Below are 24,422 nucleotides of genomic sequence, written 5' to 3'. Positions count from 1 at the left end.
CAGTTTTGGAAAGGACTTCTCTGACATGGCAGAGCTCCCATGGCCAAAAAAAAAAAAAAAGACTTTCCGCGTTTGGTGCGGAAGAATTCAAGCCCCGACTTTGACCTTATCCAACACCTTTGGGATAAACCGTAACAGGAACTGGACTGAACGCCTGTAGGTCGAATCCATAACATTGTGGAAATCCACCCAGATGAATGGATGTTCTAAAAAGCATATTCATGTTTGTGTCTTACAATCACATTTAGGTGTATTTCCAATTGGCTTCGTACTTTTGGCCATGCGTGCCGGCGCATGTGTGCGCTGTTTTTAAAGTCACTCACAAAATAACCTTGGCTTATCAATCAGATGCTTAAACTAGTAATAAAACTGTACATTTACATCAAATTTGACCTTTGGTACTTTTTGTCTACGTGCAACATACAATGGAATATAACTAGTGGCTCAATAGTAATATACCTTAATTTAACGAGATAAATCATTTGATATCTAGAAATGCTGTGAGGTGTTTTTTTTTTTTTTTAATATATCTTGCCCATTGGCTAACAGGAGGGAGGAGTGAGTGTATGTGTTGTGGGAGGAGACAGGAGGAGTGTGTGTCTCCATGACGGGGGGGAGGGGAGAGAGAGAGAGAGAGAGAGAGAGAGAGAGAGAGAGAGAGAGAGAGAGAGAGAGAGAGAGAGAGAGAGAGAGAGAGAGAGAGAGAGAGAGAGAGAGAGAGAGAGAGAGAGAGAGAGAGAGAGAGAGAGAGAGAGAGAGAGAGAGAGAGAGAGAGGATTTGTAGCATGTAGTTTGTCAGCTGTCATTAGGAGCAGTTAGCACACACACCCACGGAGGTAATCTCACAGAGAAAAGTGGAAATACAAAACGTGTGTGTGTGTGTCTCTGTGTTTGCATGTGCGTGTGTTTGTGTGAACTGCTGTGTTGACTGTTGTGTGAAAACCGGTGTGTCTGCCCTGTCGGCATGGGATGGTTGTCCAGCTTTGGACTGGTTATGGACTGGTTTAACCACAGCAGAGGTAGGTGACTATCAAACTATCAGACACAGCCATGTTTTACTTTTCGTACTAATAATTCTGAAGTGAAGAAACTACTTTTGGAGACATTAGCTGTTAGTCCCTGTGTGGAAATACCTGCAGATCAATTAGGGAGTGATTCAAGGGACCACCTATGTGGTTTGACTCAGGCTAGTTGAACAGCTGTTTTGTTCACTTTTGGATCTTGATTGCAAAATATTTACTTTACTTCAAAACTATCCTTTTTTTTTCTACTTTTCTAATTCATACATTATACTGTTATCATTACAGTGAATATATTAGTTATAGTAATGTGTAGAACAATAGTTGTGCTACTACTAATTATAATATCATCATATTGTCTGTTTTTTACCGAACAGTGATGAGATTGATGCTCACAGTAAGCGTGACTGTCTTAAGTCAGACTTGGACTTTGTGCTGTCATGTATTATTGTGGTTTTGACACTGTGTGTGTGTGTGTGTGTGTGTGTTGGGAGGGTGGTTGTGAATGACTGGTCACATACACACAGAGTGCACAGTCAGCAGGCCAGTAGCTGTTCTGTCAGCCCAGGTCTAACCAACTGTTTACTCAGTTTGCTCAGCCTCAGTAACAACTGCTGTTAACCGTCATTTAAACAGCAGCAGATTCACAGCATGTACAATTAATAATTCAATCAAAATATTAAGCAAACTGCCAAAAATCAGTCGATGACTACGGTCTCATTACGATTGGTTCACAGTTTAGAAATGCCAAAAATGTTAGAACTGTGTACACAAGATATCACACTTATATAAGTTTTTTTTTTTTAAATTAAATTTCAAGGGACAGAATAAGATAAAACATATTTACAAATAATCATAGATGTCCACAATCAGGAAAACATGATTTTCTCAAAAAAAAGTACACATGGACAAGAACATATCTATGTGTTCTGTTCCTTTTTAATGTTTATCACACAATGTGCCCATGTAGTTGACAAAATAACGACTTATTTACAGACTAGATCCTCTCAGTTTTACTGACAGCATTGTCATAGGTATTTTCCTCTGTATTTACTGGAAGGGGCTCTTGTATGTGCACAGTGCAGAAGCAGCTGCTTATGAAGTCATTCAGCTGTGACTGAATGTTAATTTTCACACTGTCGCTAGCTACCATAGCAGATAAGCCAATCAGTGAGTGAAGGTGGAGTTTGACCTCCAGGCCAGTTGAACAGTGTGAAACTCCGGCAGAGTCTTCAGAGTGTTTTTACTTTCATTTTGCGCTGCATTTTTTTGAGCTGTGTCACTCCTCCTGGCAGTTAATTTATCTAATGAGCCATCGTCTGAATCCTGACATCACATGTAAGCTGTCTTGATATCCAACTTGGTGGATTATGGAATATGATACTATTTATTTTTGCAAAGGAAATTCAATTTGTAATATCACTGCAGAAAATAGTGTAAGCCTGGATTCATCCCTGACATTAGCTTGATGTTTTTAGTGAATTAGAGATTTTATTGTTTCCTCAATATCACTGAATTTTACACTGTTTATTTTCACTTCTGTCAAAATTTATACACCTGTGATTCCTATTTCAGAAGTATGTGTTGTTTTATGACTTCTGTATTGTAAAGCTCGCCGTACTCTTACATCCACTATAAACAGGGTCTTTATTCAACAGTGGTCATTTTAATTAAGTATGAATTTAATTTTGCATTAGTTAGAAAAGTTTGATATGAAACCTTGAAACCTGGAGAACGTGGAAAATATGGAGCGTGAGCCAGATTTGGCCACTGTTTGGATCTATGTGGCACAACACTTCAGCCAGTACAAAAGGCACACTGCGAGAACAAGGGCCCTGTTATCCTGAAACAGGTAGCAGGCGCAAATGCAAGCAAAATGTCCAAGCGCAAGCAGAAATGGGCAGTTTTAGTGACCGTAGACAAACTGAGTGGCTGAAGAGAGGCTGAATGCATTATTTGCAGAAGGAATACTGAATCAGCAGATGGAGTCTGGGTGAGTTTCGCTAATGACCAATCACAAGCTCGTCTCATTCTCCTTTTAAAAGCTGGAACAGAGAAAGATGGAGAGGCAGAGGAGAGAGAAAATGTTTGCCTCCATGTTTCAACCATAGTGCCAAAAAAAAAAAAAAAAACATGTACACCATCCCAAATATCAATCTACAATGCCTTAATTATGGTGTCACTGGATTTAAATTTGTTAGCGATTATATAGATAATGGTTGCGTTTGTATGAGCCACGTGACGGAAAATGGCAGAACAGAAAAGTCACTTAAATAAACCTTCTCATATGACCAAAAAAAACTATCTAGACTGAGAGTTTGGACTTTTGCTTTTCATAAAGATGCTTCGACAGATTAGCTCGAGCTGAAAACTCAACGTGAAGACCGCTGCATCACTCCACCTGATTTTTATTGTTAAACTTGAAATCTGCGAGCAAAGGCTGACATTTGCAGAAAGACAGAACTATTTTCCATTAGTTCCCGACCAGTTCTATCACCATGTCTGCACATTTAAATAACTTATGAGGTCACACTGTGGTAACATCCATGACACAGCCCCTCTGTCAGAGACTGTAGCCGATGCAGACCTCTCATTACTGCTGCTCTATGACAAATACAGGATTTTAATCAGCTGACTCATTACATGGCAAATGGCAGATAAGTATTTTTAATCCTGTTGGTATTTATCAGTCTGATTAAAATATATGTTTTTAAGTATATATCAGTGGACGTTAGATTAGTGTAATTGAAAGTTATTTTTGATTTTGGAGAGGGTTGTGTGCGCTCCTTTATCAACTAAGTCACAAAAAGTGTTTGCAGTTGGAGATGGTCTGAGCAGGTTTTAATGCAAATGCAGTTTCATGCCAAAATGAGCAGCAAAATTGCTCTGCGCCACCTAATCAGCATAAAGAAAACCCTAACCACCTCTCCTCCCACACAGGCGCAAACAAGTTCGTTTGGTGACATGGAATTGCCAAACAGCCGCAAATGCAAAAGAATAGACTTGTGGAAAATTGCAGAAAAACCGTGTTTGCCCTAGCACTGCCCTTGTGTCTGTAGGAAAATAGAGCCCCAAGTCTCAGTGACAATAAACAAAGCCTTTTGCCTCTTTCTCTCTTTCTGTACAAGTTTTGTTCTGACATCGAAGCACGCATATTGGAGAATTTTGCAGAGCACCAGAGTTTTGATCATTGGACAGTTTTGGGACACAAACGTTCTGCTCTGTTGTGTTTCCTTTACAATAATATATATGTGGTTCAATGCTTTTGTACTGTGATATATGAGAACACAAGCTACTTCCCTCATCTAGTGCCATTAGATTCACACAGTTCTTGGTGATTCATGCGTTATTCAGTTAGTTTCACATATTTTCAAGCCTTCAGGTTTGCTCCAAGGCAGCAGGATAATTTGGTGTGTTAAAGAGAGAGTGATCGTTAGTGTTGTATTTGTAAATTGGTGCCATTTGTAAAAGAAGAAATGCCATTTGGTTTTGTTTTTTTTTTTTTTTTTTTTTTTTTTTTATCAGTCATGTGCATATGAAAGAGTATTGGTTTTGTTTGTGTGCGTTCACAACTGAGTTAGCATCCGGGCAAGCATGTTCGATGTTATTGATTTCGGTCTATAATCGATCAGGCTCTCACATTACATGAAGCTGCACATGCTGCTGCTGGCTGAGAAGCCTGTAAACAAGCCATCTGCAAACAGATTATTTAAAGTCATAAAATATTTAAATCTTTGTGCTGTTTGATGCTAAGACTGTTGCTGATGTTTCTGAGCTGCACTTTACTGAGATCAGCTTTGAATCAAACATGGATTTTCTGTTGAGCTCTTGCTTTTATTTTCCAAGGGATGTGTTATAGACAGTTTAAGTTGGTTTAGTATTGAACTATAGAAAACAAACTAATTATTTAGCATCACTAACATTGTTCTTACTTTGTTCTGGTAATCCGCTAACAATATAGATGGCCAGATTAAAAACAATAATAAAAAATAGCAAAGTTATCTTTTCTTAATTGAACAGTGCTCACTTAACACTAAATAAAAAAACTTTGACTCATACTGTTATTCAAACACCAATTAGGTCCTGTTTGCTGAGACAAGGAAGGCTAAGGTGCTGGTGGGTTGTTAGCCAATACAGAGCATTGGTTAGACTGGGTTCAATGTAAACAGCTTGAATTTTATGGTGGCTCACTCCTCAGCACACAGAAAGGTTTTTTGCTTTTCATTTCAACACACCAGTGTCAGGAGTCTTTGGGAAAACATGACAACAATTAAATAAAATTAAAAAAAACAACTAGGCTGCCAGGTGGCACGGGAGGGCAGCTTTGTTGTTGCCGTAATGTGCACATTTTAAATAAATCAGAAGATTCAGAGCTTTTCAAAGTGTGATTTTTATCCTGACGAGTACAGTAACTGCTCTGGGATGCAACATGGTGAAATTCAGTTCAAGCAATTTAGGTTCTCAAAATTTATGTTTGCAATCCATCATCAAACCACATCATATTCTGTTTATAGGTCCTAAAACTTCACATTCCTGTGGTGTTGATGGTGTAATGTTGGTTGGCTGTGGCTCAGGAGGTAGAGCAGGTCGACCATAAACCAGATTGTTGGTGGTTCGATCCTTGGCTTCTCTGGTCCACAGGCTGAAGTGTCCTTGCGCAAGGCACTGAACTCCAAGTTTCCCCAAGTTGGTGTATGAATGTGTGAGCGAGTGGGTGAATGGACAAATAGTGTAAAAGTGCTTTGAGTACACTTGAGTGTAGAAAAGCACTATACAAGTATAAAACCATTTAATGTTGAAGCTATACTAAGGCAGATCTTCAGTAAACTTCCTAATAAGGTCTTGATAGTAGCAGGTGAGGGCAGAAAGCTCATTTTAAATAATCTGCCCTTGGTTATAACAGTGAGTGGAGTGCTTGAGTTGAGGCCTTAATATACTTTCAGAAGACTGAACAGACATACACACACATCCAGCATTGACTGCCCAGTCAGAAAGTAAAGTAAAGATAGATGGAAAATGTGAGGTCACACAGGTGGGAGTCTTTGAGTGAAGTGAAAAGATTTCAGTTTTGGCACTGACAGAAGAGTTCTGCCATATTTGGTGCTACGTTGGGGAATCAAACTGTATTTCTTGGTTGTCAATAAACTGACATTTTGCACATTGGAAGCTGTGACAGAATAAAATAACAGAATCATTTTAGTTGGGAAACTAAAAAAGGTTTGTGAACATTTGCCCGGGGCTTCTCTAAGGGGCCTGGACATGTCAACAGAAGCAGCAGACCAAGTGTTAATATACCACTTTTGTGACAGTCCTCCTCTAGCTAGGAAGCTATAGAGCATACAGTATGTAACAGCAACAGGCAGAAAGCCACAGTCCAGCTCAGAGAAGCATCACTGTGGCACCAACCTGCAGAGATGTACGTAAAGAGGCCGACAACATACAAAGATGCACAAATACGCCCGATGTGCTTATGTTGCTGGTCCTTCTGTGTTTGGAAAGCTAATGTTTTTAATCCAGCCACAGCAGGTCATTAAATCTACTTTATGTTTGTGGTTGATAGGAGGGTTTGGAAGCTCAGACTGTGGCCTTGACAGAAGCTTAGACACCAAAGGGAGGAGGGTCCCACCTCTGAGATACCATTGTCAAACCCATGCCCGTCATTGTTTACATCCTCCGAGTACCAAACAGGATTAGTGTTTTAGTCCACTGTTCTCCAGTAAAGTCAAATGTTCCTCTGTATGTGGAAAAAAGAGAATAGGGGTTTTTTTTTTTTTTTTTTTTTTTTTTTTTTTGGGTGGCTTGGTTTACCACATCTATCCAGTATTCCAGCAATGTCAACATTAGTGCTCTTACTTTAGTAATGAAGTGGAAACAGAACATAACGGACTTAGAGTAATTCGTTCATTCTGGGGGTAAAACCTCTGACATTTAATGTCTGTAATTAAATAAGGACCGTGCTCTTTTACACATAGCTTTTATTACATTAGGCACAAGAATGTAGCTTTCCACTCTTCCTACAAAAATGAGCTTTCATTTTGTGTTGACAGTCATATATAAGACTGTGTTGATCATAATTTTTTGTTAGATGCTCAAAAGGCCTGAGAATGACTCATTAGTTAAATAAAAACCCATAATGTTTTTTTGTTTTTTTTCATGACAGCTGTTATTTTGTCAGAGTAAGTTTCTCAGACCTGTGGTGATTTTCACTTCTTTCCACACATTTATTCGTGTTTCAGTCCATTCTTTATAAGGGAAAATTACAGTATTTCTTATATGTGCTTGCGTTACTGCCTTATTTCTCGTATCTTAGGATTTTATTTTATTTTTATTGCATGTAACTTGTCTTTCAGGAGACTCAATAGTTGTGCAGCTTGAGTGTGAATGATGTACCATGATATCTGATTAAAAGGTTGTGACTTTTTCCATAGAACGTGAAGTCACCACAAACAGCACTTAAACCCACTCCTCTTTGGAGGTGTATTAATTCATCCGATGTTACAAGGCTTTGGGCTAAATTGGCATTTTGATAGTGCAGTTTCTTACAAAAAGTGTTTTAGTGCTTTCAGGTTTTATAGGTGTTGCACAAAATGTTAGCACAGGCCAATGACCATCAGTCATGATCTCTTAAATTCCCAAAAACCTTGTTCAGTATCTTGTACAATTTATTTGTTAAAACGTAGATAAATTTGCTCTATCTCACCCTGTTTTTACTTTTGTTGCAGCGTGACCTATGGTTTTAATAGACTTTAAACCATAAATCCGTTCCTGCTTGGTCTACATATTTAATTGTCTCACTGGCGATGGGAACGACACACCCCCAGCGATGCAGCCTCCTGCTGTGTTTTAACTTAAGGCAGTCGTCTGTCTAAATGCAACTTCAGTTTCTGGGACATGAATATAAGTTTGTTTCTTCCACGGTGATGGAAACATGACTGTCACCAAGATACCGCTATTAATACGTACCCTGGTTATATTAGCACCCATACCTCTGGAGGTAGTAGGACTATCAGGGCCATCATTGCCACAGATGATCCTTGATTTAATTTTGTTGTTACTGATTATCCTGGATACACACCAGGCTTCAGGAGTGCTTACAGAAATTCTCTAGCCTTTTCTTTTTTGACAGTCAATTAAAATGACTGCTATATAGGTTGTAGTACCTTGTTTCTATCTCTGTCTTTGCACCAGATCTTCATCCAGTTGTAATTTGACACCTACCTGCTCCCCGTCACCTGTAACATACCAGGAAATACAAACTATGGGGATATTCTTTGAAAGCCGAACAAACCGGAAAGACAGTTAGTAGTTAAATAAATGATAACACACCCGAACAGGCATGGAGGTTGAACACATGGATTTGTACTGAATATAGGAGTATTTTAAATGTTAATGTTTTAGTAATAGTTGTTCTGAATCTATTGCTGGCTGAAGTTCAGGTAGCAATAGGTCACTTCTAGATTCTCATTTAACTGACTCTGTAACATTATCAATACACACTTCCTTCTTCCCATGACTTTGTACAGTGATTATTTTGGCTTTTGTGAACGCAGAAATTTTCACAGTAGGTCAACTTCCCACAAAATCTCACTACAACATCAATGTGTCCTCGTTATAACCGTAATGAACTTAAAATAATCACTGTAAATCAATGGGAAGATATTCAATATGTATTCTTGGTGGTAGCATTAACATTAGTTTAAAGTTAATATTTTTCTCTGTTGATTTAAATTGAAGTGCTTTTTACAGGAAAAGGCTGCATGTAGCACCTCTTACCAGTAAACATAATAATAATAATACACCTGTGAAAGCCTCACCCTGCCACTACTGGTTGTTCCGAAACCCAAAACAAAGAAAGTGAGCAGTGGTTTCCATTGGAGACAGAGTCCACTTAAGCAGGCTGTGATCAATCCTCAGCTTTAATTCCTTAATGGCTGGTTTGACCCTCTGGCCTCGTCTCTGCTCTGCAGTTCAAATTGTTTTTACATGGCTTCACTTTGTGAAGCTCTTGGCTCCTGTGATTGCATTAGTATTGGGCTGAACAGAGCAAATGCTTTTGTTGCAGGCCGCATTAGTGATAATTCATTGTGTGCATGTGTGCTTGTGCATGCACTCATGCAAAGCCATATGTGTCTCCCATATATGTGTGTTTGTGAATGAGGGGATGTGTCTCCACCTCAGACATTGATTAAAATGATCCAGGTTAATAAAAAATAATAATGAAAACCTGATGTCCACCATAGAAAACAGAGTTTAAAAATGTCTAATTTTAAGCCAAATGATCGTAAACTTCAAGTAATTGATGTGTCTTGAAACTATACTGAAAGGTGAGATCAGCTGAGTCTAGTTTTGCTTCAACTAGATGAAAACACAAGCTGCTGCATTAAAGGTTAAATATCTGTCTAAATATAATCAGTGATGAATGGTAGGTCACACTAATGAGTTAAAATGTTGGAATATTCATATTAAGTGGTTGTTAATTAGGTTTGGTCTGCTCCTGAGTTTGTCAGGCTCACCCAGCTCGGATCAAAACCGTGTCTTTAAGCCATACAATAGTGAGTGGAACATAGAACATGTGGTTGAGATGAACAGTCAAGAATTTTTTTTTTTTTATGCTGTAGAAGTGGGCAGAAGTCTCTATGGACATACTGATCATTTTTCCTCTGTGACGACATAGTAGAAATCCATTGTGACTGGCTGCTGCACCAAATTCCTGTCCTCCACATATGAAGCAGTGATCTAGTTTGAATCAAGCCATTTGCACATGTTGTGTTGCACAATTAAACACAAACCGTGACCCGTCAGGCCACATGTGAGCAAACTGTGCGACTGCTAGTGAGAAATGTTTTGTTTGCGGCTGCAGAACTTTGCATTTTGTTATCAGAAAAGTAAAACATTTCATTATATGCACTCATACACATGATGGCAAGACAAAGAGTCTGTGGTTACACCGACACCTCTGGGAGGCTGTATTTAGGAAAAACTGTACTTTATCTGACATGTCCGCCTGCTGATGATTAGTAGATGTAGAAATTCAAATTACAGCAGATGTAAAAAAAAAAAAAAAAAAAGAAAAGGTCATGGGGTCAAAGTTGCTAGTCATTTTGCTAGCATGCATGGCTGAAAATTAGGGAATAGCACGGCATGTTGATAACTGGCTGACTGGTGATGATAACAGCAGATTAACAAGGTCTCTCTTTGCATTATGGGAGCACATCACACATTATCAGCCAACCAGAGCCAAAGACACTACTTGGCCAAAACCTATTTTGTCTTGTAGTGTTTTTTGTTTGTTTACTTATTGGTCATTTTGACATCACTGTCCTCCTCTCCTCTCTTCTCCTCTTCTCTTCTCTCCTTCATCTCCTCCCCTCCCTTCCTGTGGTATAACTGGGGCATCTTCTCCTTCCTCAGGCCTAATTATTCAGAGCAACACATGCTCCTGTAGCTTCCCATCCACACCATCTTATTTCACAGTGTTTGCACTTGCCGACTCGCTATCTGTGAGAAAATGTTTGCGCACCAACAAACTCATCATTCGTCCGTTTGATGCTATTCCTCTGTTCTGCTGCGTTTTCCTTTAATGCTTCCTCCCACTTTGCCTTCCTCTGTCCGTCCCTTTTCTCTGTCCTTTTCATTTTCTCATCTCTTTCTCCCTCTCCTTCCCTGTTGTTGTCTCCTCTTCTTTATCCCTCTTTCCTGCCTTCAGCTGCTCAGTATCAGCCCCACAGCCCGGCTGTTATGTAACAGTCAGGTGATGTGTTGGCCCATTGAAGGGCCATGAAGGCCGACTACCCTGACAAACACTGTTTCTCCTCTGCTTGACTCATCAGCGTCATTCATGTGTGTACATAAGTAAAGATTTGTCACATTCAAAAGCAATTCATTTTTTAAATTTGTAATCTTGTTACAGGATAATCTGAGTTTGCTCTTTTTATTTCCTAAATCTCTGTTGACTAATCAGCTTAGTTGAGAAAATCACCATGTTAAAATTATACCAGAAGTGTTAGATTATGTCTGCAATACTGACATTTTGGAGCACTAAACCTAATAATGTGCTTAAAAACAAACCATAACTGACTGTCATAAATATTGATCTGGCTGACATCAGCTGACTTAATTAGAGAGCAAATAACTGTTAGTTTTTATTTCAGTCTTGTTTGCCTACTTACATTTTCTGATACGCTGCCATGTCTCCGTTGAAGCATTTAATGCAATTCATAGTTCGTGTATCCAAGAAGTGAAATCAAGGTAAAACTCCGTCTTTAGGATCCAACAAACACTGAGCTGGCTGGTGTCGGGCCAACACGATGAGTCTTGTCATTTGTGTTTGGTAAGAAGGTCTAGCAGCATGAGGTGACCATATGGTAGAGCTCTGCCAGCGAGTGTTTAATTTTAATCTTTTTCCACCTACCTATACTTTCCTTCTTTTCATTCTTGCACAGTACTTTCAGGATCACAACAATATTATCACGACAGTTTGGCTCTCAACATTATGACTCTTGTTGAAGACATCAGCCGAACTGCCAGAAATGTTCATGTAAGAAGAGTGTGAATGCCTACATAAATTATCAGTTTCTAACTGAAGTAATTATTGACACCTACTGTATTCCCACTGGGCCTCCCACATATTGCCTGTGGACACATTACAATGGTACATTGTTTTTATGAGTCACGAGCACACTCCCTGTTTGATTATGCACCATTCAAACAGGTTGTGTGCATCTTGAGCACATTAATTCTTGTCTGTTTATAATAGGTGAGGTTTTTAATTTTTATACTGTTCAGTTGCGCTTGGAACCAAATAAAAAGCATCCTCATAATGGCATAAGCTGCACTATTTTGAACATCAACAAAACGTCGGACTTTAACGTGTAACATTAGCAATTTAGATACCTTTGATTGATAAACACAAAGAGTAAATTGCATAAGAACTTGGTGTTCTTGGCATTGTACTGTTTCTGTTGGTGTATAAATATTATGACAGGCACCTCTGGTAACTGATCTGCATTAGTATTGTTCAAACATTTATTACTGTTGCCTTGTCATATCTTAATATTGCTGTGTGAACGTGACCACGTGTGATCACCTGCATGTATTGTATGTCTTAAAAGAATTGCGAATTGCCTAAATCATACAATTGTGAATAACATTTTATGGTCTTAACTAACGTCCGTTCCCCCATGTCTCTCTTTTTGTGCCTTTAGGTGCTGATATTTGCTGAAGATGAGTAGTGGGGGGGGGAAACACCCCAGAGCCCCCCAGAGGGGGGGAGTCTCAGAAGAGGAAGGACTGTCAGTCAGACCTCCTGGGGCCCAGGTGAAGACCTTCACACACAGTCCACAGTCACAGTACTTTCCTGCTGTGATACCAACACATGCCTCCTCCCAGTACCCATAATACTAGTACAACTTCAGCGTGTCGGTAACTCATAATAACTTCAGGGTGCCAGACAGTCGAAACTTTAGTGCAGTACAACTCCATTATCCACATCCTCATGTGTGGTGTGTCATTCAGGTCGGTTCTGGTTCTGCATGTTGGTTACAGTTCTTTTGGATTCCGTCTTCTGATTTTCCCCTGCTGTTTAAGCATTAAGAACGACAACCAAAAAATATGTTAACAGTAAAGTCGCCTTTATTTTTGCAGTAACTTTTATTCTGGGAGTGTGAGGAGAAGGAGAGAGGTTAGTCAACTGAGTCGAGACTCTTGCAGGTCGTTGGAGAAAACTGCTGCTGCAGCATTTTTACGGGCGAAGGTTGATATAAGGGCTAACAAGTCATTGTGCTTTCATTGTCCGGGAAGGTTGTACTGATGATGTACTGAGGTCTCTGCGCTAACGTTATAATGAGGACACATTGATGTTGTAGTGAGATTTTGTGGGAAGTTGACCTACTGTGAAAATTTCTGTGTTCACAAAAGGCAAAAATAATCACTGTACAAAGTCATGGGAAGAAGGAAGTATGTATTGATAATGTTACAGAGTCCGCTAATGCGAGGCCATCTGAGCAAATATTCAATTTGTGCATGGCAAATTTTAACCACTACACTTAAACTTGTATATTTGATGGTGAACTATTTAGATATTAATCTTGTGCATTTCATTGATTTCTTTTATTATTTTGTCATAATATCTTCTAGCCCTAAGAGGAGTACTGAGAGGAGGAACCGGGAGCAGGAGAACAAGTACATCGAGGAACTGGCAGAACTGATCTTTGCCAACATCAATGACATGGACGACCTGAACGTTAAGCCGGACAAATGTGCCATCCTCAAAGAAACGGTGAAACAGATCAGGCAGATCAAGGAGCAGGGTAAGGATCTTTTCTTGTTCACACCCTGTTTGAACTCTAAAGCTTCTACTCATTTTGTTCCATTTGTTGGTACAATTAATAATTGCAACTTGGGTTACACTGAATTTTTGCATTTTAGAATCTAAGAGATCTTTGATGCAGTTTAATCTGAGTGAGCACATGATTTCAAGCAACCTTTAAAATACCAGACTTGTTTGGAAGCTCGAGATGGGTATCAAATTGAGATAGACAGTCTCATGCTGTGAAAGCTGTGCACAACAGAAGGAAACCTGAACTAATGCATTTTATGTTTTTCTGCATGTTGTTACATGAACAGAAGAGACTTTTATTGATAGAAACATCTGTGATTAAAGTCCCTGTGACTCTTGAGTGTAACCACTAGGCTTTTTTGCTAATTTGCCAGTGTCATGTTATGCATGGAAGCATATCGAGACATGCTGCAGGCACAAAAATTTGTTTTTTTTATTTTTTTTATTTAAAAAGCAGTCATCTATTGAAATGAGCGGAGAAAATTTAAATGTCTAAAGGAAGAATCAGGAAAGTCAAAAATGTTTCCTTCTCAGACCACTTCATAACAAGAGTCTCTGTTCATGTTTTTCAAAACCAATAACCATGGAAGAAGAGCCGTGGGAGAATGTTGTTGTAGGAAGGGCCAACTAAATGATCTGTATCAAGCTAAGCACAGCAGTCACATCAACTTAGCAAAAAAAATGCACAGATATGGGAATTAACTTTTTGGGCTGCTCATGTGTTATACTTGTTCCACACAAAAATGTGTGTGTGTATGTGTGAACACAGCCTAATTTTACTGTGTGAACCAAGACGAACCAAAATTAAAAAAAAAAAAAAAGAAAATACCACCAACCGAGTAAAAAAGACAAATGTGACTGTGATAGCACCATCCGAGTCTCTTTTAACGTGCATTAAACACCTAGCGGAGTGTTGAAACCCTCAGAAAAATGCACAGTGAAAAGTGAATCTGCTCCACTAAATAAACGCTGGCTGTGTCTTGTAAATCAATTCCCGTGAAGTGGACTCCACGAACTGAAATGTACAGAGTTAAAAGTGCAGAATGCGAGTGTTGGCACAGATTCTTTAATGGTAATGCATGTGATCATGGTGAAGACAGACTGAGACAGACAGAGCTGTTACGTAACACTGACCAACATGATATAAGTCTGCAGAGGGAAGCAGGCAGATCTGCCATCAGCTCGGTCTCTCAGGCTCCTTACCTCCTGCTCTTTCTCCCTGCACTAATCTCTCCTTCCCTTCACATTCCTTTCCTTTTCACCTTCACTCCCACCTCCTGTGTTTTCCTTCTCTCCACTTTCCCATTTACTTTTTTTTTGTACCTGTGTCACCCTTTGTTTCACCCCTTCTCTCCTCTTCTCTCCTTTCATTGTTCCTCCCCCGTGTTCTTTCTCTAATTTCTCCCCTGCCTCTCGGTCACTTAGTTTCTCGTTCTCCATCTTCTTTTTTTTTCTTCCTATGGTCAGCCAGTTGGTGTCCACGTGTTGTAGCGCTGTTTGTGTCTGAAAACAACAGCTGAATAAGCAAACTCACTCACACACACACGTAGAAAATACAAGTCGCACAGTTTTACTGGATCAGCCTCAGAGACAGATCGTTGTCCAGCAGCCGGTATTGAACTCATGAGGTTGATTTCATACAGTTTGTGTAGGTCCAACAAAAACCTACACGAATGTATCATGACAATTGAATAGGTCCATAAAATCCAACCAGGAAAAACAGGCACATCACCGCAATGTAATAAACACTACATGAAGTGAGTCAGTAGCTTTAGTTTTTGCAGCACAAAGGTCACCTGGTGGAACATAGAAAAGTTCTCAGACGACACTCACACTCACACACACACACACACACACACACACACACACACACAAAAAAACAAATATTGCACTTGTGTATATGTTGTGGTCAAACATCTTTAGGTGGCTGGGTGTGTGTTTGTGTGCTTGGCCCACACGTCCCTTTACAGTAATTGCAGGGTCAAATTATAGAGGAGCAGATAGGTGTGTTTGCATGTGTGCGTTTTATGGTGCAATTTCTGTCCGCTCATCAGTTTCTTGGAAAGAAATCCTTTGTAATGACAGGAGCCAGTAATAATGGTGTGTATGTGTTTGTGTTTGGCAGAAAGTAAAAACAGAAATGATGAAACACAAACCTATGCTTCATTATAGCACAATAACTGAAACTAACGCTTGTATGAATCCGTTTGTCTACAGAATCCATGTTATTCCTGTTATACACAAACTTGTTCAATCATCTTATGACTAATTTCTTAATCAACAATCCAAAATGCAAAAAGAGTCAATTCCTAATGATCTAAAATAAAGGAGCATTCAGCATTATTTGGCTCCATAAATATCCTGTTTGATGATTCATTGATAAGCAAAGTGCTGGCACTTAATTTCCTGTCAACTGGCTGTGTTATTAATCAGTTAATTGTTTCAGCACTAACGAGGTTGAACACCAGCTCTAGCTCATATGCTTCAGGGCCCTGTTATCCTGAACAGGGGAAGCAGGTATGAGCAGGAAGAGCAGGAAGAGCAGGAAGAGGATGGATGGGTTGAAAGTTAAAAGCTGCCACACTATAGTGAAGAGTACCAAACAGCCAAACCATCATTTTTTTCACCATGTAATGGTTTGAAATACATAGATGATGGAGAAAGAAAACTATTTATTCTGAGGCCGATATTTGCCATGTTGAGGCTTTAAGAAGATAATAGATATATAACTTTGTTTCTAGTAAATTATGTATGAATATTTATTAAGCTTAAGAGATGACACACACTTGAAATCATTTTTTTACAGCCTGGATTGTTAAGGCAGAAGTTTTCTCATTATTAGGAATTTTTTTTGTTAGTGGGAATCTCTTGATAACGGTTTGAGAGCTAATGAGCTGTACATTTGTCAATACTTCATACTGGAGAACATGTTAGACTGTTAATAAACCATCCATGAGCAAGTTAGAGTGCTAACAACAGCATCCCACATTTCAGGTCAAAACTTTGCTTTTTCATCATGTTTCTGCACCTTAACTCCATTGCCGCTGGTGTGATTTCCCCTCGATAGATTATCTTTGTGAAATCACAGCTAGTCACACTGATGAGATGCATCCATGGGAAAATGTTTAAGAGAGATGGAGGATTTACGCCCTAAATCTGAGATAAGAAAATGTGAAATACACAGTATCATTATGTATTGATTATTTATTTATTTTTTTAATCTCCCCTCTATCCACTCACCCCAACCAATTGAAGCAGATGACCACCCAAACTGAACCTGGTTCTGCTGCAGGTTTTCTTCTGTTAAAGGGAGTTTTTCCTCTCCACTGTTTTTCCTCTCCAAGTGTTTGCTCGGAAGCTTTTTGTTGGGTTTTTGTAAATTGCCCTCAGATGATGGTGTTGTGATTTGGCGCTGTACAATCGAATTGAATTGTTTTGAGAGAAGTGTACTGTGACTTTAAAACCCTCCTAGCTACATGACAGGCACTCCAGCCTCTAAAGGGACAGGCTTTAAGGGCTGATGACTCTGTACAGCTCTGGTCCCACAACAAGAATGTCAGCTATGTGGCCTAATGGGGCCATGAGAGGCTTAACAGTCAAATGGTGCAGCCCAGGAGGAGAGTGGAGACTGGCCTCTAATATCACTATAAATGTGTGTAATGCACATTAGCTTAGTGATACCTGCTCTCTGTGACATACCGGGCACATGGACCTGTGACTTTAATAGTGCAGCACTGCATAAGCGGAAGACTTTGGTTAAGAGTTTACATTGGTAGGTTAAGATTACGATTGGTGAGGGACCGGCCAACGAAGCTAATCAGTGAAAGGTCATCATGAAATCACTGTGTGTGTGAGTTGGTGTGTTTGCTTGACGGTGTTATCTTGACAAAAGCAGCACTGTCGGTGTTTTCTGAGGAACAAAAATACTCTGACAGGCAGCAAATGCTTCATTTTCCAAGGAAACAAATACTTTGTGTGATAAACAGTTATTCAGTCATTTATTCTGCCTGTATTTCTGACATTTTTACTTAAAACTAATCAATAAAGATTTTGTTTGGCTTTTTGTTCGTGTAACTGGATGTTTGTAAAATCTGAAACCTGAGACATCTCAAGTTTTAACCTCCCCCGTTTCTTGTTTCTTGTTGTCTTTGACAGAAAAAGCTCCAGTGGCTGATGCTGAAGAGGTGCAGAAGGCTGACGTCTCCTCCACAGGACAGGGTGTTATTGATAAAGATGCTCTCGGGCCCATGATGCTGGAGGTGGGTTCAGCCAAAGTTTCTGTTATCTCACTCAGAGGAAAAACAAGTTGAAAGGTCAGAGTGATAGTGACACAGAACAGAAGTGCAATCATGTCACAAAGAAGAGTTATTTCTGTTTCTGCTGATGACCTGCAATTGATATATTAAAGTCAGTGTCACACTTCAGATCTGACACAACGCAGGGAACAGTTTTTATTAAACAATAGTATGTTTCAATTTGTGTGGACATTAGTGTGGAGCTCTGAAAAACGTCACAGCAGTGCAGGTGTGGCACAGGTGATGTTGAAAAGGAAATCTGGCATGAGTCAGGCTGAAGGTGTTTCAAGGATGTTGTCTGAAACACATTTATAAAATCTTTCTGGTCTTAAAAGTTTTTGCTCAGTACAGTGATGTAGAGAGATGTCAGTGATGTCGTCATTACAGGTGTCTGTGATCTATAGCATGGGACCTAGTGAGGTATAAATACCTTACTGAAACTTCAGACTAGAATAGAAGAGCAGGGGCCAAACCGCACACACACACAGGTTATATATAGCTCTCACCAGCCACAACACTGGCTTATTTCTATTCTGTTCTGTTCTATTGTACACCAGGCACACTTACAGGAGACGTGTGTAGACGTGTGGGAGGCTAAGTCACAGTATGTACATATAGCTGGGAAATACTACATTAACAGGAATGAAAGAATGGAAAATGCCTACACACACACACACACACACACACACACACACACACACACACCAAGTTGTGACCCTAAAATTCAGTGATTTACACAGTGGAGACCAAGATCTGGTCCCCATGAGGATGGCTAAGTCTCTGTCCCTATCTTTTTGAGACAGAGCAGTGTTGATTGAAAAGTTCAGATCAATTAAAACCCATTTCCTCTTGTTTCTCCCTCTCACTTCCTTCTTTCCCTTTTTCACCTTCTTCTCTCCTATTATTTCCCTACTTGTTGACCTTACACATTTACTTCTTTTAATCTGTTTTTTTTTTGCCTCTCCTCTTACTTTCTCTTCTTCCTCTCCAAACTTCTCCATTATCCTCCCTCTTTTTATTTTGATATTTCAATTTCCACCTCTGCTCTCCATTTACCATCTTCACTTTCTTCTCTGCCTTTAATTTTCTCTTCTTCATTCTTGTCCTTCATCTCTCTCTCTCTTGTGGTCCCCACCTTCCTCCCGTTCCTCCTCACCTCTCAGGCCCTGGATGGCTTCTTCTTTGTGGTCAACATGGAGGGCAACATAGTTTTTGTCTCGGAGAACGTCAGCCAGTATTTGCGCTACCAGCAGGAGGAGCTGATGAACACCAGCGTCTACAGTGTGTTGCATGTCGGAGATCATGCCGAGTTCATCAAGAACCTTCTTCCCAAGAGCCTGGGTAAGAACCACAGAAAGTTACCTGCAGCGTGGTCTGATGGAGGAGCGATTTAAGTCGGATGGCCATCATACAGGGGGTCCTTAACCTTTGCAGCAGTGAAGGGGAATCTTTGCTTTTATTTATTTTTTATTTATTATTTTATTTATTTACAGCTCCTTCTAAGCTGTGTAATTAACCACTTGTGTCATCTTATTTCCCCCCTTTGGCATGGGGTCTGTCTTCCAGTCAATCATCGGAGCGGCGACTCGTCCAACAGGAACAGCCACACCTTTAACTGTCGTATGTTGGTCAACCCTCACACTGACAGTGAAGCCCGACCAGTGTCTGACCAGCAGGACGTGCCGCAGCAGAAGTATGAGACCATGCAGTGTTTTGCTGTCTCCGAACCCAAGTCTATCAAAGAAGAGGGGGAAGGTAAAGTTTCTAACTTTTTCACTTTGTCTCTCTTGCCTTTTCTCTGTTTTTTTTTTTTTTTTTTTTTTTTACTCAATCTTTGTTTTTCATTACTGGGTTCTGCTTCATTTTTGTTTTGTCATTTTTATTTTTTTTTCCTGTATATTCATCTGTCTCCTGGTCTTTTATTTGGATTTCAGTTTTTCTGATTCTGTTGTTTTCCATTTTTTCTCATTTCAGATTTTTTTCATTTGTTTTTATCTCTCAAAATGTCTTGATTTGGTCCCTGTTATGTTATTTCCATGTCTCCGTATTTGTTTCTCCGTCTTTTTGGTTTTGTTCTTCCACTCCTACATCCTTGATGTTATTTTCTTCTTTCTCCATCCTTCCATCTCCTTTTGACTTTCTGTCTCTTTCCCATCACTTTCTTCATCCCCCGTCTCCCAGTCTCTTGTGTCCTGTCCTCCTTTCATCACCACTTCTCTCTACTTTCCCTCCCATCCACCGGGAGAGACTAATTAGTGTGTGGCACTTTGTCATCTTCCCATCTTATCTTATCACACACACACACACATACACACATGCACACTAGGGAAAAGAATCTGTCTGGTGCTCTAATTTTAGATGTCTGACAACCAGATATTGTGCCAATCTGTCCTCCCATCCAGAAGGCGTACGTTTGATGGACAGACTGGGGGCTGTAGGTTGAGACTGAGGTTTAAATTGATGTTTAGATTGAGGTTTTAAATTATACTCTTTGCCTTGACATTGATGTTTGCACTAAAGTCATTGTTGTCCTATATGAAGCAGCTCTAGGCAGAAGTGTGTATAGAAGTCAGCGGCCCCAAGCTGAGGTTACAAATCTGCACAATGGTCATTTCATTACTGTTTAATCTAATGCAGTCCGATACAGTTGCTTCCCCTAAAGGCTCTATTTCCCTTAAAGACGTTTCATACTGTCATAGTTTTAGCACTGGGGTCATTGTGATGTGTATGAAGCTACAGACAGTAAGTAAAGAAAATAATACAAACCTGTTTGCTTGTATTTTTAATGAGGAAAGCAAACGCACATTACATGTTATCTATGTACATGTATGTTGCATGTAGGCAGGATATGTCAGTGAAGAATTATTTTAACCTGTATTCTTTTCAAACATGCAGATTTCCAGTCTTGTCTCATCTGCGTGGCAAGACGAGTCCCTGTCAAAGAAAGACCTGTGATGCCCACGTATGAAAGCTTCACCACGCGACAGGACCTTCAAGGTAGAGGTGGACAGGGAGGTTCTGCTGTTAATGTTGTGTAGTCAGTGTAGACCTGCATAGAAGGTTGCTGTCCACATCCTATACAATAGATTGGTTAAAGGTTGTTTGAAAACCAAACCTTTTTAGAATCACTTATTTATAATTATGTTAAGAACAAGTACAAGTACATTGCTTAAAGATATTTTATCTGGTCCATTAGTTAATAGACATTTACACTATTAGGTAATTACTCTACTGTTCCACAAAGTAAAAAAAAACATGACTGCTAACATCAGTGCCATCCTTAGGTAAGATCACATTACTGGACACCAGTCTACTGCGGGCATCCATGAAGCCTGGCTGGGAGGACCTGGTTCGGCGCTGCATTCAGAGGTTCCACCTGCAGAATGATGGGGAGATGTCCTTTGCCAAAAAACACCAGCAAGATGGTGATTAACTAAACTTAATGGTGGTTTTTGCAGTCAAAACATGTTAATTGTAGCTTCGACAAATTCCCCTGAATTGTATGGTTGCTACTGTATATTTTACGAAGTTAGACATTAGCTCTAAAGTGTGCTGCTGGCTGCAGTCGTTTAGGATTCAATGCTTAAGAATTTCTTTGAGAAATCAGTTGTTGGAGAAGAGGAATCGATCTAGTACACACGCTGCCAACCTGTAGTATTACACAATGTTGACTAAAGATTGTTTTTTTTTTTAAAATATCAATGATACAATAATAATTTCATCACTATTAAACTAAACCTGCCTCTTAATGTTTGTGTCTTCATTGAATTTATTTACATAAATCATGTCATTCTGTCCCTCTGTGTCTTTCCAGTGCTGAGGAATGGCCACGCACTCAGCCCAATGTACCGATTTTCTCTGGCAGACGGCACCATTGTGTCAGCTCACACCAAGAGCAAACTGGTCCGAGCTTCAGTTACGAATGAACCACAGCTCTACATATCCCTGCACATCCTGCAGAGGTACCATACGCTCTTTCTCTACCTCTCTTGCAATAGCATTGTGATGAGTTTTAAGGACCTGGTGCATTTGTTGAGTTGGTGAGATAAGTTCAGTTTAGTTCCTTGCCAGTAGAAAAGAAACAACTTCACCTTAATGTGCATCAGTCTTTTGTGCATCATCACTGCTCTTAATCTTTAGAAAGCTGCATCCTGGTTTGGAGGATTCAAGTTAAAGTATAAGATTTCTTGATAAGAAATCACTAGTTGTACAGAAGCTGCCACTTAAGACCACCCAAGTGCACAGCTTCTTCGTACCTCTTGAAAATCAGAATTCCCCCGAAACTATAGCCTTTCTCTAAACTGTCTGTTCACTGATTTAGAGAACTGTAATTCTAAGAAGTTGTGTAATTAAAGTCATTATAAGATGATATTATTTGCAGCATATCTCCCTGCTGTTCGTTCCTGAGTCTGTGTGATTATCACATGTCCTCTCTGAATTTGTGGTTTTGTTGTCACTGCAATGCGATTAAAAAGGAGCCTGTTATTCAGAACCACTGCCATATGTGTAAACTGACACGAGCACTACTAAACCGCTATCTCCATCCCTCCCTCCCATCACGGAGAGTGACTGCAACTCAACCACCATCCAGCCACTGGTATGACCATTCAGAGTCAGGAATTGGACAGTAGTCAGAAAACAATGCCAGGACTGTTACCCAGAGCACTCGAGGATCAACGGCGAGAACTTGGCCTTTTTACTTCAACAAGTTTCGCATTCAAAATTATCGCTCCAGTGCTGAGCACAATGAGAGCTTTGTTTCATTGGTGTGGGGCTGAAGCCGATCCATGATTAAGACTCTTTCTCTTTTACAGCTTTAGACCTTGATACAACTTTGTTTTCTTAGTTGTACACACTTTTTTCAGAAGTGTGCTCTGTTTTACTCTGGCATGGCATATTTATCCTTTCATGGTCTACTTTTTACTGACTCTAAAATGTCAGTATTACTTTTTTGAAATGGTAGATTAGTGACATTTTTAATTTTACAGTTTCACAATCACTTCAGGGAACAATGGCTAACAGCCCGTACTGCATACTAACAACACTGTTAACACATTTACATGTACAAGCAGCACTCCACTGAGGCAGTTCTCTTTTTCTTACAGGGAGAACATGGGTGGCATGAGCACAGAGGTACCTGCCAGCCAGGGCATGGCAAAGTCCGTGACCCCGACCAGTGTGAGTGCTCCTGCCCCTTCCCCTGATACCAGTGTCACCAGCAACACACATCACTTCACATCGGCTGCCAGTGCCCCTGGACGTGGTTTTGGGGCTGCATTGGCTCGGGCACCCACCCCTCAGGGAAACAGTCATGCACTGAAGCTGGGCAGCCCTTCTGCACAGGGAAGCCCCAGCGTCACCTCAGGGGCCCAGGGTGCTATGTTGTCACCTCGTCATCGCCAGAGTCCCAGCATGGCGGCTAGCAGCAGCAGCTGTAGTAGCCCTCAAGTCCCGCAACATCCCCCTGGGTCTTTCTCTCCTGCAGCAGGTCTCCACTCACCAACATCTGTATGCAGCAGCACAGGAAACAGCCAAGGGTTCAACTCGCTTTGTGCACTGCAGGCCCTCAGCCAGGGCCACAGGGTTTCCCAAGCACTCTCTGAGGGGCAGCATCCAGAGTCACCTGACAGAAAACCAGTTGGTCTTCAGAGCCCTCTTCACAGCAGCAGCACTGGTAGCCAGATAAGCAAGAATAAACCCAATTTAGAGGCTGAAATGTTTGGAAGTTTTGTGGGTCAAGACTTGTTGTCGTCTCAAAACCAGGACAGTGAGCAGAGAGAGAAGAAAGATAATGATCCCGACGGCTTTGGAGGTAATGGAAACCTAGGCGAGCTTGGCGATGCCCCAAATCGTCTTCTTAACACCAAAGGGCACACTAAGCTGCTCCAGCTTCTCACCACAAAGTTAGAACCCTCTGATCCCTGCTCACCACCGGGGCCCCTGGGCGATGACCAGAACTGTAAGGACCAGCTGAGTGGGATTGGAGGTGTGGGTGGGGCTGGGCATAACAACCACTCCACCTCACTAAAGGAGAAACACAAAATTCTCCACAGGTTGCTGCAGAACAGCACCTCACCTGTGGAACTGGCCAAGCTTACAGCGGAGGCTACCGGAAAAGACCCCATTGGTCCTGAGTCAGCCACAGGGGACACTTTGGCCACACTGGGAGAACTGTGTGTAAAACAGGAGCCAGGTAGCCCCAAAAAGAAGGACAATGCGTTGCTACGGTATCTGCTGGATAGGGACGATAACAGCCTCCTGGATAAAGCCATCAAGGTGGAACCTGGTGATGGACTGAAGCTGCCCAACATTAAGACCGAGAAACAAGAAGCGGGTTTTAGTGTGACAGACCAGGTCAGTGTCATTTTACCAGATTATTTGCCAGAAATTGTGATCGCAAGATCAACATCTATTATATTGTATATCAAACATTCCCTTGTTCTCCACTTACACATGAAGAGTTCTGTGAAACACACAGAAATGTGCAGAATATTTTAGTTATTTAGACGCAGTAGCTAAAATACTGGTCCAGAAACTGACTAATGAGTTAGCATTTTATTAGCATCTATCTGCATGCACAGCATAGACCGATGGGAATACACTCTGCAGTGTTTACGTTTTCCTGTTATAAAATGAGGCTAAATTTCTTTTACCTGCGAATATCATGGGATCTCCAGCCATTTGGAACCATCCTCTGGGAGACACGGATATCTGAACCAAACGGAACATTATCTATGCGCTAAATAAGTCGCATAAAAAATGTTCTCGTAA

The 24,422-nt window shown here is 40.4% G+C and overlaps 1 protein-coding gene across 9 annotated transcripts in view; it reads left to right on the top strand.

Annotated features, from left to right (window-relative positions):
- Nucleotides 1–24,422, top strand: part of LOC113134006 (nuclear receptor coactivator 2-like) — a 49,660-nt gene that overhangs the window by 10,411 nt on the left and 14,827 nt on the right. For 8 of the 9 annotated variants that reach the window (XM_026313161.1, XM_026313162.1, XM_026313164.1 and 5 more), the window contains exons 3-11: nt 12,224–12,335; nt 13,155–13,327; nt 17,512–17,615; nt 18,815–18,992; nt 19,218–19,406; nt 20,547–20,648; nt 20,936–21,076; nt 21,466–21,613; nt 22,757–24,005. In XM_026313161.1, the coding sequence (XP_026168946.1) occupies nt 13,246–13,327; nt 17,512–17,615; nt 18,815–18,992; nt 19,218–19,406; nt 20,547–20,648; nt 20,936–21,076; nt 21,466–21,613; nt 22,757–24,005 (2,193 nt within the window). In that variant the 5' untranslated portion in view covers nt 12,224–12,335; nt 13,155–13,245. Of the gene's footprint in view, nt 1–804; nt 1,020–12,223; nt 12,336–13,154; nt 13,328–17,511; nt 17,616–18,814; nt 18,993–19,217; nt 19,407–20,546; nt 20,649–20,935; nt 21,077–21,465; nt 21,614–22,756; nt 24,006–24,422 lie in introns of those variants that run through there. The other variant, XM_026313160.2, reaches the window with a different exon arrangement.

Source organism: Mastacembelus armatus, chromosome 17 (genome assembly GCF_900324485.2).
Source record: "Mastacembelus armatus chromosome 17, fMasArm1.2, whole genome shotgun sequence".
Lineage (NCBI taxonomy): Eukaryota > Metazoa > Chordata > Actinopteri > Synbranchiformes > Mastacembelidae > Mastacembelus > Mastacembelus armatus.
The sequence above is the reverse complement of the archived record's forward strand: the minus strand, read 5'-3'. Positions and strand labels throughout refer to the sequence as shown.